General features: G+C 35.9%; 1 protein-coding gene across 7 annotated transcripts in view; it reads right to left on the reverse strand.

The window, feature by feature from the left end:
- Positions 1-24,223, reverse strand: part of BLTP1 (bridge-like lipid transfer protein family member 1) — a 195,426-nt gene that overhangs the window by 140,754 nt on the left and 30,449 nt on the right. For all 7 annotated transcript variants that reach the window (XM_070769147.1, XM_070769148.1, XM_070769152.1 and 4 more), the window contains exons 8-15: positions 21,852-21,933; positions 20,870-21,063; positions 18,833-18,912; positions 16,899-17,049; positions 12,955-13,111; positions 11,858-11,936; positions 9,203-9,294; positions 7,694-7,811 (exon numbers count right to left, since the gene is read on the reverse strand). In XM_070769147.1, the coding sequence (XP_070625248.1) occupies positions 7,694-7,811; positions 9,203-9,294; positions 11,858-11,936; positions 12,955-13,111; positions 16,899-17,049; positions 18,833-18,912; positions 20,870-21,063; positions 21,852-21,933 (953 nt within the window). The remainder of the gene's footprint in view (positions 1-7,693; positions 7,812-9,202; positions 9,295-11,857; positions 11,937-12,954; positions 13,112-16,898; positions 17,050-18,832; positions 18,913-20,869; positions 21,064-21,851; positions 21,934-24,223) is intronic.

A 24,223-nucleotide genomic window follows, 5' to 3' on the forward strand; every position in this document is an offset into this window, starting at 1 on the left:
AGAAATCTGTATGCAGGTCAGGAAGCAACAGTTAGAACTGGACATGGAATAGCAGACTGGTTCCAAATAGGAAAAGGAGTACATCAAGGCTGTATATTGTCATCCTGCTTATTTAACTTCTATGCAGGGTACATCATGAGAAATGCTGGACTGGAAGAAACACAAGCTGGAATCAAGATTGCCGGGAGAAATATCAATAACCTCAGATATGCAGATGACACCACCCTTATGGCAGAAAGTGAAGAGGAACTCAAAGCCTCTTGATGAAAGTGAAAGAGGAGAGTAAAAATGTTGGCTTAAAGCTCAACATTCAGAAAACCAAGATCATGGCATCCGGTCCCATCACTTCATGGGAAATAGATGGGGAAACAGTGGAAACAGTGTCAGACTTTATTTTTGGGGGCTCCAAAATCACTGCAGATGGTGACTGCAGCCATGAAATTAAAAGACGCTTGCTCCTTGGAAGGAAAGTCATGACCAACCTAGATAGCATATTCAAAAGCAGACACATTACTTTGCCAACAAAAGTCCGGATAGTCAAGGCTATGGTTTTTCCAGTGGTCATGTATGGATGTGAGAGTTGGACTGTGAAGAAGGCTGAGCGCCGAAGAATTGATGCTTCTGAACTGTGGTGTTGAAGAAGACTCTTGAGAGTCCCTTGGACTGCAAGGAGATCCAACCATCCATTCTGAAGGAGATCAGCCCTGGGATTGCTTTGGAGGGAATGATGCTAAAGCTGAAACTCCAGTACTCTGGCCACCTCATGCAAAGAATTGACTCATTGGAAAAGACTCTGATGCTGGGAGGGATTGGGGGCAGGAGGAGAAGGGGACAACAGAGGATGAGATGGCTGGATGGCATCACTGACTCGATGGACGTGAGTCTGAGTGAACTCCGGGAGTTGGTGATGGACAGGGAGGCCTGGTGTGCTGCGATTCATGGGGTCGCAAAGAGTCGGACATGACTGAGCGACTGAACTGAACTGAACTGAAGGCTATTATAAATCACAAGGACTCCCCAGCTGGCTCAGTGGTGTGGAATCTACCTGCCAATGCAGGAGATGCAGGAGACGCAGGTTTGATTCCTGGGTCAGGAAGACCCCCTAGAGAGGGAAATGTCAACCCACTCCAGTATTCTTTCCTGGGAAATCCTGTGGACAGAGGCGCCTGGAGAGCTACAGTCCATAGGGTCGCAAAGAGTTGAACACGACTAAGTGACTAAGCAACAATAAATCACAAACTGCTTTCCAAAAGTAGTAGATCAATTCATGTTATTAAAAATGTATGGTCAACTATCTGTTTCACTGTACCTGTTCCTGCATTATATTTCTTTCTACCTCTATTTTTATTTTTTTGATGGCAGCTGGGGTGCTGCATCTTGATTTCTGATAACTGAAAAATGGTATCTCAGTTTAATTGAATATTTTCGTTACAAGGAGGGTTGAATATTTTTTCATGTCACTTTATTCACAAAACAAATATCTACAGAATGTCTACTGTGTGCACACTCTGTTCTAGACCCTGGGAATACAATGTGAGCAAAACAGTCTTGGCCGTAGAATTACAGTCAATCAGCTTTACTGACTGCTGATTTACTGTACTGCTGCATTAGATGCTTTAATTGTTGCTTTTCAAAATTGTGTTCATATATTTTGTCTGCATATCCTTTCATACTTAAATATTTTTTTAAACCCAACAGGCAAAAGCTCTTTATACTATATAAAGATGTCACAGTGCTTTTCCTTCTAGCATTCACATCATTTGCATGTATTATATACTCACAGGAATCACATTCTTCAATAAATCGTATCCTCCTAAAGGTGTCAAGCTCATCTTTGTACACTCAGTACATAATACAGTGCTACAAAATCAGAACTTTGTGTATTTGATGGAGAGCAGCAAGTACCATTGTTATAACACAAACTCTTGACAACCAGATAGTCCTGGGTTTATATTCTGGCTTATCGTTTTACTAGTTATATAATATAATCTTGAACAAATGACTGAAATTCTATTGGTCTTCTCTTTTACAAAATGGGGACAATTGACAGACTTATTGTGAGAATTGAGGGGATAATAAGTGAACTTTTAGCACAGAAACTGTCACAAGATAGCACATGAATGGTGGCACTTGTTAAAGATATTCTAAGAAAAATAATAGGCAAAATTAATTATATATTTAAAGTCATTTTCCTTGAATTTTAAAGGATATCTTTAAAGGAGAAATATTAGATTCAGTAAAGAACTCAGAAGTCAAATATTGTATGAACTCATTTTAAAAATAACTGCAACATACAGAAACCTGTACACATATATTAAATCCTCTCAGGAAAATGACAAAATAATATCAAGTTTCAATAAAAATTAGTATTAATAAGATGCAGAATTTTACTATATCAGCAATAAAAGGCATATGGCCAATTAACCTATTCTGAGACTAGAGAAAGGAAAATTCCACTTAATTTTACTTTATTTTAAATACATTTTTATTTCTTTTAACAAGCAATCCCAATAGTTTATCATATCTTACAGTATCTATGCTTACTTCTAAAACTTTATTTCTACATACTATCGTACCTAACTATCCTGACTGCATTATCACTAGCTTTAACACAATGGTCAGCACTCAGGAGGTGCCCAAACGTCATCTCTGCCGTTAACCAACTACACAATACAAAATTTATCACTCATCAAGTTGTTTTTCCTCATGTTTTTCCCTCATAAACATGCTTGGTTCTGCACTTTTATTCAAATTATTCATTCCTTCTAAAATAAACACACTCATTGGTAACCTCTTTGTTAAGGAAAATGCTAACCATCTTTAACAATAGCATGACCATATAGAGAGAACAAGGGTCTATAGTCAAAAAATTGTTCTTAAATGTCTCTCCCACTTATTGGCTTCATGAGTCTGCCCAAGTTGTTGAATGTTTCTTCAATCTCCTCACCATTAACTCAGGGATAACAGTAACAGCTGTCTCTTTTCAGAGTTGTGAAGCTGATAAAAATGAATATGCTTTGGAATGTTTTATGAAAACACTATGCAAATTTTCATTAATGTTACTGAGTTCATTTACAAAGATTATTTCAGATCTTAATGCCCTTTCTTACTTTCTCTAATTGCCTTCCAATCATAGAGATTTCCTCTGTATTCACATCTTCCATGTACTTGTTAGGGTCACAATTCATGGTTGTGCAATATACTTGAGATTGATAAATAAAGATATGCACATAAGCAATGTGCTTAGTTGCTCAGTCGTGTCTGAGTCTTTGCAACCCTCTGCACTGTAGCTTGCCAGGCTCCTCTGTCCATGGGATTTTTCAGGCAAGAATACTGGAGTGGGTTACCATTTCCTTCTCTAGGGGATCTTCCCGACCCAGGGATTGAACCTGCGTCTCTTGTCTCCTCTGCACTGCATATGGATTCTTTCACAGCTGAGCCATCAGGGAAATCTAGACCACCTTAGTTGGAGGTTAAATAGCAAGGGAGAGTTCTAGGGTGGACCTTGGACCACTGGAATGGTTGGATGTTACACCATAAGGGCAGTGAAGCTGCTGTGGGAGGGTGAGAGGTGAAAGTACAGGACAAGGCTGGATGTTAGACTGCAGGTCAAGGGCATGACCACAGTGGAAAGTTCAGAGGTTAGACCATAACAGAAGGGCTTGAGGTTAGACTACAGCAGAAAGCTGGAGACTGGCTAGAGGTGAGAACCCAGATAGAGTGAAGTGGGTCACCCATGTAGAAGAGAGGGTGGCTGCAGGGGGAGGGCCATGGTCAGGGGAGCAGTGGGAGGGTGCAGATAGGTCATGGGGATAGATCCAGGCTGGGCTATAGGGAAGGGACAGAGTCAGAGTGAGGAAGGAAAGATCCAAGTGTGGGGAACTGAGGGAGGCCAGAGGGATGGGGGTGACAGATGCTGCAGCTAAGTCCCCTTTGCTTTGAGCCCCAAGCCCACCTCCTTCTTGACCAACAGGAACCACACACTGCCCTCCATGCCCAGAAGGGGGCCTGGAGCCAAGACTCCCTTGCTCGAAGGTAGGCTCAGGCTCTAGAGCTCCCTCTCCCGATACCCTCCTAATTTTCTACAGGTTGAGATCATGGTTTATATTTGTTTTGAATCATTATTCATAAGAGAATCTCAGCTTATAGTGGTTGCATTTATTTACTTGATACTACTAATTAAAAGGCTGAAATATAATTGCTAATGAAATAAACACAAATTCAAATAATCTACTAATCTAAAGAAACCAATGTAATTTTATAGTTATTAGTCAATTTCTATTTTAATATCTTACACGTTTTTCAAGTATCTTATCTACAATTTCAATATATTCTGCAGTACAGTTTCCCCACCAGCTTACACAACATCTTTACTGATAAATATTAAAAATTATGGTAACAAAATATTTTTACTAGGAACCTCAAAAACTATTTCCAATATGTATTTCTCTTTAAACCAAAAAATGCCCTTATTACCAGCTGGTTTTACCAAATAAATTTACCAGAAAAAGGAAGGTTTTTGATGCTTGATGCTTAATTATTGATAAGTCAAGCATACTAAACATCAGTAAATATACAGAATGTTTGAAAAATTCAGCTAAACATGAACTAATAGGCAATTTATTAACTACATTCATTTCAAATATACATGGAATTTTTTTCAATGGTAATGGACCAAACTATAAAACATGTCTCAACAAATATTGGGAATGGAAAAAAAAAAAGTTGTGAAGTTGGTAATCTAAATATTAGTCTGGGAAAAAACCTCATTTACAACTTACTTTATAATTAACTAAGTTGTAATAATTACTTAAATAATTAATTACTTATAATTAAGTAATTACTATATAATTACAACTTGCTTTATAATTTGCTGGCCTATTTGTTAGGCCAGCAAAAGTCGCTCAGTCGTGTCCAACTCTTTGCAACCCCTGGGACTATATATAGTCCATGGAATTCTCCAGGCTAGAATACTGGAGTAGGTAGCCATTCTCTTCTCCGGGGATCTTCCAAACCCAGGGATTGAACCCAGGTCTCCCACATCAAAGGTGCATTTTTTACCAGATGAGTCACCAGAGAAACCCAAGAATACTGGAGTGGGTAGCCTATCCCCCCTCCAGCGAGACCATCCCAACCCAGGAATCAAACTGGGGTCCCCTGCATTGCAGGTGGATACTTTACCAGCTGAGCTACCAGGAAAGCTACACCCTATAAAATATCCATCAAGTGGTACTGGGATTGTAATACTATTATAATGTCATGTTCTTCTCTTAGAGTAAACCTAAGTCAATTTCACTATTGCCAGTAAAGACTTCACTTCTGCCTTTGTTTTGAATCTTTCGTTCTTGAGGCAGCTCTATATTGTTTTTATCATGAAGTGATCTTTGTCTCACATTGAAATTGCTTATGAACAATTTTAGCTCACTAATAACTAATGTGAGAATGGTTCATGAGACATACAGATAGACAATTTATTTTCTGCAAAAATCTGTCAATAAAGAAATGTAAAACTGAGAAAAGAGAAAAGCAATTCAAACACTATGACCAAGTGTATTTTCTCCAAGATTAGACTAATATTATTCTATCTTTTTTAAAGAATAAAAAAGTTTTTAAAGGATTCTAGAAAGATTTCTGGGGTTTTCTTAGGTGGTGCAGTGGCAAAGAATCCTCCTGCCAATGCAGGTGATGCAGGTTCGATCCCTGGGTTGGAAAGATCCCCTGGAGAAGGAAATGGCAACTCACTCCAATGTTCTTGCCTGGAAAATCCCATCAACAGAGTTGCCTGGTGGGTTACTAGTCCATGGGGTCGCAAAGAGTAAGACACTACTGAGCATGCCCACTGCAGCAGAAAGATTTTGGAAGTAATACATCTAAATATTACAGTTGTTAAATCTGGGAAATGAGAACTTAAGCTTTGTACCTTTCTACATTTTAAAAATTTCTCCAAATCAATTTTAGAAAAAAAGTAACTCAAAAATGAATTTCAACAGATAGAAGCATAAAGATTAGAGTTAGAGAAAGAAAAAGATTCAAGAAAAACACAATTATATTTTAAGAAATGAGTACTTGTTTAATAAAATATTCAGTCTAAATGTAAGCACTACTACAAAATTAACATTAAATCTTGAGAAATTTATACTTCTATCTAACTATTCTTAGCATTACTAAAGTCTGAGATTGTGAAATCTGGAGGAAACACAATGTGAAGTATAACATGCTTGAAAATGTTGGGTTTTTTAAGTTTAAATAAATTAAATAATTTATAATCTAAAAAATCTAAAAATAAAGAAACTGGAATCTACTTTAAAAGACAAGCAAAGTTAGAAATGACAAAATATTAAGTGAGAAGGAAAAGAAGTTATTTATATAAAAACAGATTCTTGGGCCAGACTTTTGGGTTGGAATCCTAACCTGACCTAGTCAACCTAAACCTAGACAAAGTGCTTAACCACTCTGTAACTGACTACCCTCTTCTATAAAATAATGATAATAAAATTGACCTCAGAGAGTTATTATAGAAGTTTAATGATTTAATATGTGAAACTGCTTTAAAACAGAGACAGACACTAATACACACTAAGTTCTAGATATATTTTTTTTTTTCATAAACCTGAATTAAGTATTCATTGTCCAGCTTCACTGACAAAAGCTTAACTTTCTGGGACTCTGTCAAAGTTTCTACTACTGAGACCTTGAAACCTGAATCCTGGAGAAGAATCATGTAACTTGTCTCTATTTCATAGATAAGGTACTGAAGCTTAAACAATTAAACAATTTGGCTCACATCATATTACTAGTAAATAATGTCACGACAGGACTACCTATGCATATCTTAATCACTGCTATACCCACAAATAAACAACTGGTGGGTGGACAAACAAATGGATAAATGTAGCAATCAGTCAAACAAATAGAAACTCTGGGGTAGCCACTGATCCTGGAAAAGCAGACTGATTCTGTTTGGTTAAACTTCTTACAGAAAGCTAAAAAGATGCTTACTTTTATGTAATAATTTAAATTACTGTAGTGATTAAACATTTATGTTATTCAGAGACTAAGACTACACATTCCCATATTCATAAAATGTAATAAGTAGCTATCATAACATGCTGCAAGAAATAAAAGAATTTTTCCAACTAATGATAGTATTAATTCAATTATATACATCAACAGAAAGGAGTTAAGTAGGGACTCTGAATATAAAAACATATTTGACTATGTGAATATATTGTCTGTGGATTACAATAATTAAAACAAAATAATAAATCCACTATGATGCCTAATTCATAAAGAGGAAAAAACCAATTCATTCTCCCCATCTAACTCCCCCATTAGAGTGACACAAAAAAGAATTCTTGCACTTCCTTCCAAGGTCAATTTTGGGTTCACAGTTTCCTTCTATGGGTTAAAAGACAGCACAGAAGTCCATTCATTTTGATATTTGGCAAAACTAATACAATTATGTAAAGTTTAAAAATAAAATAAAATTAAAAATTACAAAAAAAAAAGACAGCACAGAACATATATATTTAAATTTTTCCTCTAATAATCTCAGCCCCAAAAGAAGTATAAAAGTGAAAAAGTATGAATTGTGTCATTAAGTCTCTATGTTGAATCTAAAGGCAAAACTTAATTAATATAAACAAATTCTCTCTGATAAATCTCACTGTATTCTTACTTATTAGAAAATTACCTGTAAAAAAATTCTTCTGTGCAAAGATGAAGTGGTAGGTGGCTTTATAAACCTCTAATTCACACTGCCATGTCTGTGGCATGTTCCATATTCGGGGGTAGCTGGCATTGATGTGAAACTGCAAGCCAAATGTTAAGCAAAATGTTAGACGTTAAAACATGACATTGTGTGAACAGCATTAGAAATGAACTCACACAAACAGGTAATTAAAACTTATTTTCCTACTGAGTTGAACAGACGGTCCTATACAGATTTTCAAATTGCTGTGGCTAAAGGTCAGTACCCATGGTTACATCCAGCTCATGAAATACTAAGCCATGATGTGGCCAAAAAAGTTTAAGAACAAATCAGGCTACAGTTTTGATACTGTAGCTAAACAAAGAGAGTAACCTCATTAATTCTTCTTTAAACTTAATCTGTTAAGTGTGAGGCTCAGGGTCAAGGAGGATCGAGTGCAGTGCACCCTGTCACACAGAAGTTTGGCCACCAGTGCCTCCTGGCTTCTCATTTGACAGCACAGTAGTTATAAATCTGACATGGTGCTTTGTGATATATTTCACCTGCCAAGACTTGGCAATTCTCCAAAGGCAAGAGCTGCCTGACCAGGAATAGCATTATTGCACAGTACCATTTATCAGCAATAGCTCAGGAATTCATTAAAATGCTAAATATGTCAGTTTAACACATATTTATAGTACTCAATATATTCTTGGAAAACTGTAAAATTTTCCTCTTAATTTACGTATATCGTGTAAATGTGCTTGTTTAGATAAACAATTAAGGACCTAATGATACCATCTAATATAAAACAATCCTCTCTGAATATAAGTTATTCCACACAGTAAATTTGGTTATTATTGTTATCCCTGAGAAAAAATAACAATCAGATTGATTAATGAGTTCCTGGCCTGCAATTTTTAATCATGAGTGTTTCCACATTAATTCTGTTTCTAATGTGGTGCAATTTAGGGTATCAATCAGATTTTCTTCCTTGTACTTTATTCATCAAGTAAAAAGGACAGTGAACTATTAACCTTGAGAAAGAATCTGATGGGGCCAGGAAACATACAGTAAAAATTTATCTAATTATTTACAGCATAGGAGAGTGTCTAGCCATACAATGAAATTAAAAAAAAAAAATTCTAACAACTTCTCAAATTTTTTTTTAATTTTATTTTTAAACTTTACAATATTGTATTGGTTTTGCCAAACATTAAAATGAATCCGCCACAGGTATACAACTTCTCAAATTTTTAAAGGCCAAAAACCCATGTGTTGCTGCCTTATATTCATTTCCCCTAAAAGAAGAGCAATAGGGAGAGGCCAAAAGGAATCCAAAGCATCGAGAATCTACTCTTCTTCCCAAAAATATGGGCAAGAGCACCTGGTGGTTCCTGAATAAGAAGACAGATCATTTGATGACTTGACCATTAAAATTTTATACTAAAAAATAAAACCCAAATTTGTATTTTATAGGTATATGTGTATCATCATATACATTAGACTTACTGCTAACATTTCCGCTTCTAAGAGAGTCCGGTATTGCATGCTGGTAGTGGCATCAACATGTAAGAGCTGTCCTTTAATCGCAGGGGTATAACCTAAAATAGGTAAAAACATAAAAAATAAGAACCTAAAAAAATAGATAATTAAAATTTTCAGAAACTGGAAACCAATTCCCCCACCACCCAAAGAAGGAATTCCTGAAAACTGGTGATTAGTTACTATTTAAATACACTTCCAATAATGTGGACTATGCTATCTAATCCATAACCTTTCTCATTTTGGACAGCTCTGATGAGAAAAAAAAGTTCCATTTTCATATAATATCTATCCTGATCTTGCTTTCTAATGCCAAACTACAAGTCTATTTTCTAAATGATTAATAAGCAAGTTTTTAAGACTGCTCCCATGACTTTTTTTTCCCCATTAACTCAAGGGTACATATATTCATCATTTTCAACTACTCATTATATTGTGACAGTTTCTGAACAACAGCTATTCCTTACATAATGACAGTTATCAAACAACACAGCCCTTTTCTGAATAAAAGCAGAAAAGTTCAGAGTATTTCACTTCTTTTTTTGATGGACTGTCCTCCTATGAACACTAAAACTATGATCATTATTATATGGTTAATTCAACATGCATCCCACTCTGGGCATTTTTTCCCCCAAACATCGGAATCTTTTGGGGAAGTTTTAAATGTTTTATTCTGTTATTATCTAAGACTTCAGTCTATTTTTCTCTCTGAAGATACTCATCTTAAAAGCGATCTAACCTTTACCAGGCTTCCTGGTGACTCACTGGTAAAGAATCCTCCTGTCAATGCAGGAGATGTGGGTTCGATCCCTGGGTCAGAAAGATCCTCTGGAGAAGGAAATGGCAACTCACACCAGTATTCTTGCCTGGGGAATTCCATGGACAGAGGAGCCTGGCAGGCTATAGTCCACGGGGTTGCAAAAGAGTTGGACATGACCAAGTAACTAAACAACAACTTTACCAAGAATCTGACTGGGTTTTCCTTAGACCTTTAGCTCATGTAGTTCCACAGTCACTGTGCTGTGGCACTTCCCATGAATTCATGATAGGTCAAGATGATGATGCCTCAGTCCTCAGATGGCCCCTTTACCCCTGTGCACCAATAACTGTACCCCTAAAAAATATGTACAAATATTATCCTATTTGCATCATCAGTTTAAAAAAGGCAAAAGCACTCCCTTAACTGAACTATTCTCAATTTTATGCAACACCCAACTGTCTTTCCCCTACAGAATTACCTATATGTCAGTAATTAAGGCTATCCTAAAAGATGCTACTTTCCAACCGACTACTCTGAATCCTAGAGAATCTCAATATCTACTTTAAGATTTAGTATGATTATTCTTTTAAAAGTAACTAAGATAAGGTTTAGTTCTTCACTATAATAGCTCTAAAGTTAAAGGGAAAAGATACTACCTCATTTTCAGTCACTTTTTCGATTAATTATCTAAGCAGGCAGACTCAACTGCTATCTTTTTAACACAAACTAGTCAACCCCTTTGCCTGCTTTCTTCTTATTGTAGAAACAAAATGAGTGACAGAAATAAGGAAAGAGAGCCAATCATATAAAATTACTCTAGTCATGCTTCTGGGAAAGTGATAGAAATACTGCTAGACAGTAATTTAAAAATAAGGGTAAGCTGCTACTCTCCATACTCTCAAGAGTGAATAAAGCAGAATTTCAATTGTTATCAATTACAAATGTAATAAGAGAATAGGAAAAACAAAGAAAAATTAGGAAGACTATTTGACATTTTGATAAATTTAACAAAAAGTATTTAATGTTTAATGTTACTGGTTAATCTGTATCAGGGCCCAAATTTCAAATGCATAATGAACTTAGATTATCTTACCTCAGATGAAACTACAACTATCAGGGCATGATTTAATATGTTAAACATGAAATATTCTGCTTTCTTAAAGTTATGCTATTCAAAGAACAAGCTTACTCTCTGACAAAAGTCTACTAAAGATATAACTTAAAACAAAGCTTATTAGCTACTGAATCAATTTCTGCCCATGGACCATGTTTCATGTGCCAGATCTTGGGTTTGGTACCAGGTATACACTGGTAAAAAGAAATATACAGCACCTGCTTTTACAGAGCAATAGACTAGTAGGAAAAACATATGCTAAGCAAATTATGCACAATCTTACAAAAGAAAGGTATAAAGTACAATGACAGCACAAATAAGACCTAGCTTGAATAAAACAGTTTTTCTCTTCTCTCTAGGTGCATGAATAATTATACAGCATTTACTAAGGACACACATAGGACTTCCCTGGTGGCTCAGATGGTAAAGCGCCTGCCTACAATGCGGGAGACCTGGGTTCAATCCCTGGGTTGGGAAGATCCCCTGGAGAAGGAAATGGCAATCCACTCCAGTACTATTGCCTGGAAAATCCCATGGACAGAGGAGCCTTGTAGGCTACAGTCCATGGGGTCGCAAAGAGTCAAACACGACTGAGCGACTTCACTTTCACTTTTCAAGGGCACATTAAAATATAACAGAAAACTGAAAGAGAAAACTCAATTAATTTTAGTCTAAGTAGATTAATAATTATTTATATATTAATTATGCCTATAATCACTTAAAAAGAAAAACACTCATTGTAGCTTACCATTTTCCTCAACCGTCATTGGAATATTAATTTCTAAATATGAACCAGCTCCAACATTTACATGTACAGCATTTGTTTCCTACCAAAAGAAAAAATTCATATGAGACATTATAATTATTCTCACATCTATACTTTTCAGTTATTAACGCAGACAAAAATCAATCATCAATCCAATGGCTCAGCAGAAAAGAAATCTGCCTGCAATACAGAAGACATGGGTTCGCTTGTAGTGTCAGGAAGATCACCTGGAGGAGGAAATGGAAAGCCACTCCAGTAGTCTTGCCTGAAAAATTCCATGGACAGAGGAGCCTGGGAAGCTATTGTACAAAGGGCCACAAATAGTCGAACACAACTGAGCATAGCACACATACACAATATTAAATAGGGCTTCCCAGGTGGCTCAGTGGTAAAGACTCTGCCCGCCAAAGTTCAAGCCTTGGGTCGGGAAGATTCCCTGAAGAAAAAAATGGCAACCCACTCCAGTATTCTTGCCTGGAATATCCCATGGACAGAGGAGCCTAGCAGGCTACAGTCCATGGGATTGCAAAGAGTCAGGCACTGAGTCACAACAACAATATTAAATAGGTATTAAAAGTTCCTAAGAGCAAAAGTTCAAATTTATACCAAAAATACACTAAAACAATTTGGCTAGATTCAAAGGAGAAGAAGAAGGAGACTACAGTATCAAAGTCTATTTTCATTAATTCTTTCCAGTATTTGGCACTTAATGATGTAACATACATACTGGGGATAGGGGTCAGGCAAAGCTCACAGAAATGAATCCAAGTATAGCACTAGTCGGGTTTCCCATGTGGCACTAGGGTAAGGACTCACCTACCAATGCAGAAGACATAAGAAATGCGGGTTCAATCCCTGGGTAGGGAAGACACCCTGGAGGAGGGCAACCCACTCCAGTATTCTTGCCTGGAGAATTCCATGGACAGAGGAGCCTGGTAGGCTAAAGTCCACAGGGTCTCAAAGACTCAACCACAACTGGAAGCAACTTAGCACACACGCATGGGACTAATTACCAGAAAAACACTCTGGAAGATAATGGTCAAATTTTAAACATTACTTTCTACAATTTCAATAATTACCCTATTTTTGGTAAACAACAAGTCAATTGTAGCATCTGCAATAATATTCATTCGTAGTTCAAAAGCAAGGATCTGTCTTGGTCTCCCAGGCTGTGCAATTTCAGAAACTTTCAGAACTTGATAATCAGGAGGGAAGAAGAACTTCCATAGACAATCTCTAAATAAGGAGGAAGAAAGAATAATGACAAGTTATTCAAATGAAATTGCTTCTCATAAAAAAGACTAAAATCAGTATTATACTTTATACTGATATTATCATCACTATCTCATTTAACAATTGGACATAAATTTCAAAAAAATAAGTCACAAAATAACACCTACTATAGTTTCCTTTCAGTAAAATGAAAGACTATTTTCTCCATTGTTTTCTATTTTCAGAGATCAATGAGCTTTGAGCACCTAATATACTGCTATAAAATAAGACGTGGGTAAGACCAAGTTTCGGAGAAGGCAATGGCATCCCACTCCAGTACTCTTGCCTGGAAAATCCCATGGATGGAGGAGCCTGGTAGGCTGCAGCAGCCCATGGGGTCGCTAAGAGTCGGACACGACTGAGCGACTTCACTTTGACTTTTCACTTTCACGCGTTGGAGAAGGAAATGGCAATCCACTCCAGTGTTCTTGCCTGGAGAATCCCAGGGACAGCAGAGCCTGGTGGGCTGCCGTCTATGGGGTCGCACAGAGTCGGACACGACTGAAGCGACTTAGCAGCAGCAGCAGCAGCAAGACCCAGTTTACACTATTCAACCAATACTGTTGAGAAAGTAAAGACTTTCTACAAGTATATCAAATGTACAAATGGCAAATAAAGAGTTGAAGGGGAATGGTTTAATTAGAATCATTTTTGCTTTCTGGATAATTACTTAACCTTTCTGAGGATACTTGCCTGCTTCCTCACTTGTAAATGAGGTTTATCATAACCAGTCTCAGAGAATAGATCCAAGAATTAAATGACAACACACATCAAACACTTGGTAGTACATGGCACATAGAAAGAAATGTTATTCTATTATTTTTATAATCATTTTTAATCAATATTATAACAATAAGAGTCTAAAGAGAAACAGGTTTCTAAAAAGATGCAAGTGTTTGTAAGCTAGAGCTCTAATGTATTTGCCTCCCCTTATGTGACAAAAGATGAAAGAAATCAAGAAATTTTCAATTCAGACTCTTCTATGTAATTAAAAAATTAGCATGTTACTCATACATTCAGAAAAAGTATCAATTTGTGACTTTTAAAAGGAAAAGATGAGGAAGGAGTCATGAGTAACTGGAAATGCTGCTTGGAATGAACAGAGAAAAATTAGATGAACGGAACAAAATTTGCAAACTGATTGATTTTAGACTTTAATTTGCCATCATTAACGACATGAAAATTCAATTTATAAATGTTTTGGTGAAGACACACAAATATATATAACTAAGATATTAATGACAAAGAATCCATCTGATCATTAGATGATCAGGGACTATAAAATGGGCAGCAAGATATAATGAAAAGAGCAGTAGACTTGAAGGGTTGGTTTGAATCTTGGCTCCATATGGTACAGCTTCCTTATCTTGTCCAAATCACTGAACCTCTCTGCATCTCCATTCTTTCACAGGTATAATCAGTTCACCACACTTGTCCTAGTATCTCTCACTGAGTTGTGAAAATATAAATGAGAGCACTTAAGTGCTAAGTTGCTTCAGTCTCTGCAACCCCATGGACTGTAATCCGTAAGGCTCTTCTTTCATGGAATTCTCCAGACAAGAATACTGGAATGGGTTGTTCTGTTCTCCTCCAGGGGATCTTCCCAACCCAGAGACCAAACCCATGTCTCTAATGTCTCCTGCATTGGCAGGCTGATTCTTTACCACTAGCACCACCTGGAAAGCTCTGAAAGCACTTAAGTGAAAGCAATAAAAGGCCAGACAATGTCAGGAATATTAGCATTATTATAGTTTATCATTAAGGAGTTAAGTACAAATTTATAAAGTTTGGATTTTAACTGTCATGAAAACACTTGAAAAGCTGAATATCTTAAAGATTGAGAAAATCATATAAAAGTGATAGACATAAAAAATCTACAAACTAAATAAGGTCATGCCTTTTTAATCAGAGATTAAAAACTTCTCTGGTGATCCAATGGTTAAGAATCCACCTTGTAATGCAGGGGACACAGGTTTGAGCCCTGGTTGGGGATCAAAGACCCCACGTGCTCCAGGGGAACTGAACCCATTACCCACAATTAAGACCTGATGCAGCCAAATAAGTAAATATTAAAAAAAACAAAAACAAAAACAAAAACAACAACTCACCATGCTGAGTAAACTATCCAATAATAAAACAGGTGAGATTTTCTCCTACATTTTTTACATGCTTAAATGTAAATGCTTAAAAAAACTGACCTAATTAACATTCTGATAACAGTTCATATTTGTTTAGAAACTCAATATGGGGAAGGAGTAAAGGAAATGGCTACAGAAAAGGAAATGCACAATTTGAGTATGTAAGGGAGGAGATAAGTACTATTGCTACTCACAAAAGGAAACTAAACTCAAGTGATAAATTTTTCTCTTTCTTTTTAATAAATCTGAATGGTTCTGTTAAGTTCAGGTTAAGAAATGTATTGCTGTTCTCTCCTAGCAGTGGCAGGACTAACTGAATGGAGTTGGTAAAGACAACTTTTTTTTTCACATCATCTTCAGTATCATTTCTCTATGACTATATACTAAAGGAATTTCAGCTTGGATTTTCATGTAAATATAGCCTAATACTTTTTCTTAATGCATTAAAATTAAATACAGCTTAAGAAGAATTGCACTTTATTCAAATGCTAAAATGCAAAAATATTTTATGTGTTTGTGTTAAAGCATTGCTTTAATTTTTTCCTTTCAAATATAACTGTTACTTAATGGAATGTAAAGCTCCTCACTTTCAACTATTCCACAGAAAAAGCATCATGGTTTAGTGTATGAAAAATTTTATCATAAAAGGAACATTTAAATCCAGTAATTTGAAAAATATTTGTTTCCTAACTTGAAATTTTAAGCTGTTTACTTTCAACTCTAAAAATCTAACCCAAAACTTAATTAGGTATTATATTAGTATATTCCAAGTTTTCAAACATACTTACTTACACATTTACCATTCAACTGTTATTTAAATAGCTACTTAAGGCAACTGGTATTCCTATACACGAGAGATAACAAGGTTAAAAGAATGTAGTACTTGACAAAGTATATAATTCTAATAATGCTAGGCAGAAATCACTTAAGTTAAAACTTAAGTTAAAAAGCGATCAGTAGGGTGGGCCCTAGGCCAGTATGTCTGGCGTTCTTCTAAGAAGAGGAAATTTGGACACAGAGACGTATAAAACATATAAGAGGGTAGATTGTGTGAAGATACAGAATGACCATCTACAGCCCAAGGAAAGAGGCCTTGAACACATCCTTCCCTCACAGCCCTCAGAAGGAACCAATCCTGCCAACACCTTGGTCTCAGAATTCTAACCTTCAGAACTATGAGAAATTTCTGCAGTTTAAGCCACAAAGTTGGTGGTACTTTGTTATGACAACCTTAGTAAAACTAACACAGTGCTTTTCTAAGTTCTTCATCTTAATAAAACTCTTTTGTTTCTTTTTTCCTAAACTGAACTTTTAGCTCTGAATCTCCATAATCCCAACAATCCTTGGTATATTCACTGATTAAATACAAAAGAAAAAACCAACCAACCAATAATATGCTGCTCATTCACCACTTTTCTAATGAATTAGCGCCTCCTTTAGAGCAAACTTGCTTATACCAATTGTTCTACAAATTATTTGGATTAAAATGTTTAGTGATATTTTACCCTGCCATAATAAATTAGCTTATAAAAATACTGAACTAGTTTTTTAATAAAAATTATAGTATTATCCCAATACATTTGACTTAGTAGAAATGTAATTTAATCAAGTACCTCTGCCTATCAGCCCATGGCCCATAGTTGAAATCTGTTCCTTTACCACAAACTATATCCAATCCCCAACATGGAGGCAAGTCTTGTAATTTGCAATCTTCAGTGCTCATTTCTCCTTCAACATTTTCTTCTGTTTCTTCTGGAACAAGTCCTATATTGCAGAATATACAATATTAAGATAGCTACTTAACCATTAAAAGGTTTCCCTAGACCAACAGTTCTAAAAATTTTTTGACCTAAGAAATCCTTTACACTCTAAAAAATTATTGAGAACACCAAAGTGGGAATTTTTTTGTATTATATCTATCATATTTTACTGACTTTGAAATTTGAATTGAGCAATATTTTAAAATTTATTTTTAAATAAAACTCATTACATGTTGACAAAACAAAATGTCTAAGATTTACTGAAAATATGCAAAAAAAAACATTTTAATGAAAATATAAAACTTTAATTTTTACTTGAAATATTAAATAATTATTACTTTCTGAAACAAATTAATAAGAAACACTGGCATTGTTTTTATCTTGGCAAATCTCTTAAATATTCAGCTTAATAGAAAACAAGTGAATTCTCATAGTTGTTTCTGCATTTAATCTGTTACTCAAGGATCTGAAGAAAATCTAGCCTCATACAAATAGAAAAGGGAGGACTATTTCAACTGCTTTTTCAGATAATTTTGGATATTCTTTGACAGTACACCAAATTTCAGCAAGTGGTAATTTCTTAGAGAATACTTGCAATGTGGAATCTGAAATTAAATCCCTGAACTTTTCACATTCTGATACATTAAAATTTATTGATTGCCTTTGCACTTTGAATAAATCTTTTACAGACATCATGAATTGATCATTTGGAAAATATTGGTTCACTGAAATATGCATACTTTTCCCAGACAAATTTCATTATTAAATATCTAAAAATTCATATTGTTAATATCACCGGTAGTCTCATCAGAAAAGTCGTCAAGCTCACAATGGCAGACTCAAATTTTCCAAAATTCAAATTTTCACATGAAAGCACAAAACTATAGTTTGTCTCTAGTTGCTCTTTGAAGCAAAACTGGTGTTCCTTGAAAACTGCAAACAATTCAGCTTGAAACTCAATCACATGGTGATTTTCCTCAAAACATCAGTGTACTCTGGTATGGGACAGAAGTACATTATGTGTACTTATTTTAAGAAGTGAATATTTAAAAGTTTAGTCAACGGTCAAGACTTGATAAAAGAAAGACACAGTAAAGCATACTGACATTTGTTGTTATTGTGAATGTGTGGCAGTAAAAAAGAGATTACTGCTATAGTTTGGAGTCACTGCCTTTGATTCATGCTAAAGCATCAGCAGTTTTGTCCACCATAACTTTTGCATCATCAGTACAATATGACCAAAAAAAATGGCAAATAACGTCCTAATTCTGAAATACTCTGACCTCATAAACCTCCTGAAAGGTATGAAAAAGAGCATTAGGAAAATATGACTAGAAGTCCATTATTTAGCTACTTTATAAAACTGAGACCACCTGTGAAGTACTATAAATAGCTAGACTTCAATCCTTAAACTTTAAGCCTCAAATTTAACTTAGTGTGATTTTTTTTCCCCTAAGTCAGCATGAACTACTTTAACTATCACCACATTCTCTAATGGCTTTCACTCACGGTCATTTGTATTCACAATTTCTGAAGTGTACTTGCAAAAATGGAATCTGAAGGAATGATTTCTATACTGTTCTTTTTTGATATGAAATACTGAAGTATTAATATTCAACTTTGGACAAATGACACAGATATTTTTTAGGTAGGCATTCTTACATGCACATTTACCATTACTGATGCTTATTTATATCCTAAGTAAAGATACTTAAATAATAGTACATACCAGCATTTCATAGGAGAAACAGAACTATAGCTATAAAACATATTTTAAAAAATAATACCTGGCTCATCCATGTAATAGTAGATGTCAACATCATTTGACTGCATCACCACAAAACCTTCTCCCATTAATCTTGGTGGTCTACACAAAGGAAGGAAGAAGGCAAACTAAGTACATCTCCAGAATATAAAATGTTTGGTATTTTAATTAACGATGGTAATAGGTAAGAGCAAAAAAGAAAAAAGAAAACTAAAAAGCAATCAAGTGTAGCATCTTGAAAAGGGAAAACATCTTTCACATTTACAATAAATTGTTCCATAACTGCTTTCTATATTAGACTATTTAAAAAGTAGGCACTGAAAAATTTTTGATCAGTAAATTGGTTTAAGAAAGAAAAAAATGTTTGGCATTTTGTTTTGAATAAGAGAAATCAATTTAAAACAAAGTCTAATTAAATACAATGAAAAACAATGTTCACTGGAATAGAATAATCATATTCTACATTTTCAATGATAAGTTTAAAATTAGACTTCGAATTCAACCAACTTATAATAATAATACTATAAAACTGATTGAGAAATATCACCTTATATACTGTAAAACAAAGTATAACCTTTCAGAAACATTAAATAAAAAAATCTTTTGTCATTTTCACAACTTTATATTACGTATTTCCAAGAATATTTAGTTGATCAACTTGAAATAAATCGAAATAAATTTAAAGCACACATCTTGAACTCATTCTGGAATGAGTGTTTCTGTGCCATCAAACAATTTCCCACTTTACTTGCTTTAATTTAACAACCTTTATCTTGGTCATATACCACTATATCTTCCTTCCATATCAAAATTAACATCTAAATCATTAGATAATATAGCACATACAAATTCAACAGTCTTCTTCTAAATGTATACTAAATCATAAAGTTTAGCATTCAATTTCATCATACTACCTCCATACTTACTTTTGAAGAGTGAACTCTTCTTACAGAAACAGTGGGATACTTTTTCATTTTACTCTCTAGTAATTTTCACAAAACCCAGGATTTATTTTTTCAGTATTACAACTTGTACCCATAAATATAGAACAGTGTGCATAGCATACATTTCAAGATACTTAGCAAATTCAGTGATCTGAAGAGTGAAACCAGGTAGATCCACAGCCTCCCTGGTACACAAGCAGAGAAAATGACTGTGTCACTCTAGCCAAGCCCTAGAAAATCTAATCACAAGCTCTTCAAAAGCTGCAACTAAAAAGGAATAATCATGCTTCTCATAACCTCAAACTTTATATTGCCTACACACAAAGCTAAAAATTGAGACAGCAGAAACTCATCATATGAATACTTACATTATACAAATTTAACCACAGAGATTCCTTCACAAAAAACAACAGAGATTGAGAATAATAAAAATTACAAGAGCCCTAATATAGCTCATGAGCATATGGACTGGAGTCAGATGGGATTTATGTGTCTGCTGTTAACTGAGGGTTGCAGTCCTCTAGAAAGGAAGCATCCCACCACAATGAGACGACTCTAGTGTGCATCATTACAACATGTCCCCTAAATGCAAGCAGCTACTTCACTGAAGAAAAGGAAATCTGGAAAGCTAGGTGGAAAACTGACTGGGACTTAAATGTCAAGCAAGCCCCAAAACTGTCTTAACTTCATCAGTTTTCCGAGATTAATTCTGATTTTGTTTTCAACTTTTCATTAACTCAAACGGTATCCCACTATAATGAATTTGTTAAATTTGCTATTTATCCATGCCTTCTGAAAGTAAAAACCTACCTGTAAAGTGTATTTTCTAACATACAAACATCGAGGCTTAACGGCCCAAAATAAATTTCCCAAATACTCGAAGCAGAAAAGGATAGAAAAATTATAAGTTCATAGAAAAATATTTAAAATAGGGGTAGACCAATGGATAAACTCCATTTATCTTATAAAGCAGGAATACTATCAACTGATTTAATAGAAAGGTATAACTAATTATTGCCAAACTTACAGCAAAGAAATTAAAAGGATACTAAAGATTCTAAATGATAGCTACATTACATATAAAGAAGTATCTGTTATTTTTATGACTTTCTTACTCATCATTTTGAAGACCAACATATCTTGGACTAGGAACAAGCATGACTCGAACATTTTCAAGCTTTCCTTTCACAATATGCATGAACTGGTCAAGATGACTGGAAGGTGGTTTTGTAGTATAAGTTAAGAAAGCATCATCAAAGTTGATGCACAGAGTTTGAGGTTGGTAATGATTTCCAAAGGCCAAACGTCCCTAAAAAAAAAAAACAAAACAAAAACAGATAAAGAGATATGGCATACTATCTAGGATATTTTTTTCCCTTATTTGACCTAATAACAAGCATTTTCAAACAACTATTAATGATTCCATTTTAGCAGTAATACTATTTAAGTTGCTCCATTTTGGCTTCCCAGATGGTCCAGAGCTAAAGAATCCACCTGCCAATGCAGGAGAAGCAGGTTCAACTCCTGGATCGGGAAAATTCCCTGAAGGAGAAAATGGCAACCCACTCCAGTATTTTGGAGAAACACTGGAAAAATCCAATGGACAGAGGAGGACTGGCAGGCTATAGTTCCATGGGGTTGCAAAGAGTCAGACATGACTGACCACACATGCACACCAATCAATTTAGACCAGTGTTTAAAGAAATTCAAGCACCTGTGAATAAATAAACAGCCTTTAAGGTGTACACATTTATGCTAAAATGGTCTTGGTACTGAAATAGTTCTTTCACTAAACAAAAAATGTAGAGCCCAGAAACTAATTACTTCTTTTTCTAAGTGAAAACTGTATCCACAAAATTAAAAGGTTCTGCTGCTGCTGCTGCTAAGTCACTTCAGTCGTGTCCGACTCTGTGCGACCCCATAGACAGCAGCCCACCAGGCTCCCCCGTCCCAGGGATTCTCCAGGCAAGAACGCTGGAGTGGGTTGCCATTTCCTTCTCTGATGCATGAAAGTGAAAAGTGAAAGCGAAGTCGCTCAGTCATGTCCGACTCTTAGCTATTACCCATCAAATATTAACTATAGCAGAATTTACTTACTGTGCTAACATTGACCTTTATGACAGGAATAAGTGATCTCCATGAAGATGTGGGGTCTTGAGATTCTGTTTTTACTTTAACTCTGAAATGAAAAAACAAAAATTGACATATATGAGAAAATGAGAATAAGTACCTAAGAATACTGTTGACTTCCTCACAATACACATCATTAATATTAGCTGTACCTTTACAAATATAGCTAAAGACTATTGAGTAACAAAAGGACTATCTAATGGAAAACTAATATCCCTAAAATGTCTCATAAAATGTACTCTTACCACATATCAATTTTTACATAAGAAGTTGTAACAGAAAAGAATATTTTTAGAATGACAAACTTCAATGACAAAAGTCTAAATTTTGATTTGCTGTCATTATATCTACCATTATGTCCATGACACAAAAATGTAACATTTTACAAAAGAGCAAAAATTATAATTAAAACAAAAATGATCAAGGTACATGTCATTTAGATGTTTTAAGTGCTTCAAGTACTTCTAACAGTTCAGCTGATCCTTTTCCTTCCCTACTCCCACCACTTGGTGACAAAATAATTTTCTTTTAATAAAATGAAAAAGGATAGACCAAGAGTAAAAAAAAAAAAAGGAAATTCAGTTCAGTTCAGTTCAGTCAGTCATGTCCAACTCTTTGTGACCCCATGGACCACAGCACGCCAGGCCTCCCTGTCCATCACCAACTCCTGGAGTTTACTCAAACTCATGTCCACTGAGTCAGTGATGCCATCCAACCATCTCATCCTCTGTCATCCCCTTCTCCTCCTGCCTTCAATCTTTCCCAGAATCCAGGGTCTTTTCAACTGAGTCAGCTCTTCGCATCAGGTGACCAAAGTATTGGAGTTTCAGCTTCAACATCAGTCCCTCCAATGAACACTCAGGACTGAGCTCCTTTAGGATGGACTAGTTGGATCTCCTTGCAGTCCAAGGGACTCTCAAGAGTCTTCTCCAACACCACAGTTCAAAAGCATCAATTCTTTGGTGCTCAGCTTTCTTTATAGTCCAACTCTCACGTCTATACATGACTACTGGAAAAACCATAGCCTTGACTAGACGGACCTTTGTGGGCAAAGTAATGTCTCTGCTTTTGAATATGCTGTCTAGGTTGGTCATAACTTTCCTTCCAAAGAAACTGTCCATACACAAAGTACACAAAATTCAAGAAATGAAAAATTCTCAGCAATTCACTAAAGATTTCATATGAAAACTTGAGGCATGTCTCTTCAATAATTCGGTAACTCCTAAATCACACTTCTAGAGCTGTATTTGTAAGGTGGCCCTCAGTGCTTAAAACTAAATTCAAAACTAACCTCACAACCAGCCCCTAACCTCTTTCTCCAAGGTTCCTTTCGTGCATGCCAAGTCGCTTCAGTCATGTCCAACTCTCTGCAACCCTATGGACTGTAGTCGTCCAGGCTCCTCTCCAGGCAAGAATACTGGAGTGTGTTGCCATGCCCTCTCCTCCAGGTGAACTTCCCTGACCTAGGGATCCAACCCAGGTCAATGTGCATTGCAGGCAGATTGTTTACCACTCATGCCACCTGGGAAGCCAACTAAGCATGTTGTTCTTCAGTCGCTCAGTCGTGTCCAGCTGTTTGTGAGCCCATGGATCGCAGAATGTCAGGCTTCCCTGTCCTTCACTATCTGCCAGAGTTTGCTCAAACTCATATCCATTGAGTCGGTGATGCCATCCATCTCATCCTCTGTTGTCCCTTCTTCTCCTAAACATGACCACTGTTTAAATTAGAAATTTGGATTCATTGTTGACTCACTCTTCTTATTCATTCTCCACATTTCCTCCATCACTCTCTTAAGTATCCATTTGCCTAAGTGTATCTGGAATCCATCCTTCTCCCTTCCTCTTTTTGACAAGCCAGTTGATGATCATCTCTACCCTGAACTGTTACAACATCTTTTATCTTGTCTCCCTGCCTCCAGTCTTATTTCCCTCCAATCATAACACAGCACTGCTGACCTCAGGTAAGACCAGGTCATTTTTAACATTTTGAATTGATGCTTTTGAACTGTGGTGTTGGAGAAGACTCTTGCGAGTCCCTTGGACTGCAAGGAGATCCAACCAGTCCATTCTGAAGGAGATCAGCCCTGGGATTTCTTTGGAAGGAATGATGCTAAAGCTGATCCAGTACTTTGGCCACCTTGCAAAGAGTTGCCTCATTGGAAAAGACTCTGATGCTGGGAGGGATTGGGGGCAGGAGGAAAAGGGGACGACAGAGGATGAGATGGTTGGATGGCATCACTGACTGGATGGACGTGAGCCTGAGTGAACTCCGGGAGTTGGTGATGGACAGGAGGCCTGGCGTGCTGCATTTCATGGGGTCAAAAAGAGTCGGACACGAC

Source organism: Bos indicus, chromosome 17 (genome assembly GCF_029378745.1).
Source record: "Bos indicus isolate NIAB-ARS_2022 breed Sahiwal x Tharparkar chromosome 17, NIAB-ARS_B.indTharparkar_mat_pri_1.0, whole genome shotgun sequence".
Taxonomy (NCBI): Eukaryota; Metazoa; Chordata; class Mammalia; order Artiodactyla; family Bovidae; genus Bos; species Bos indicus.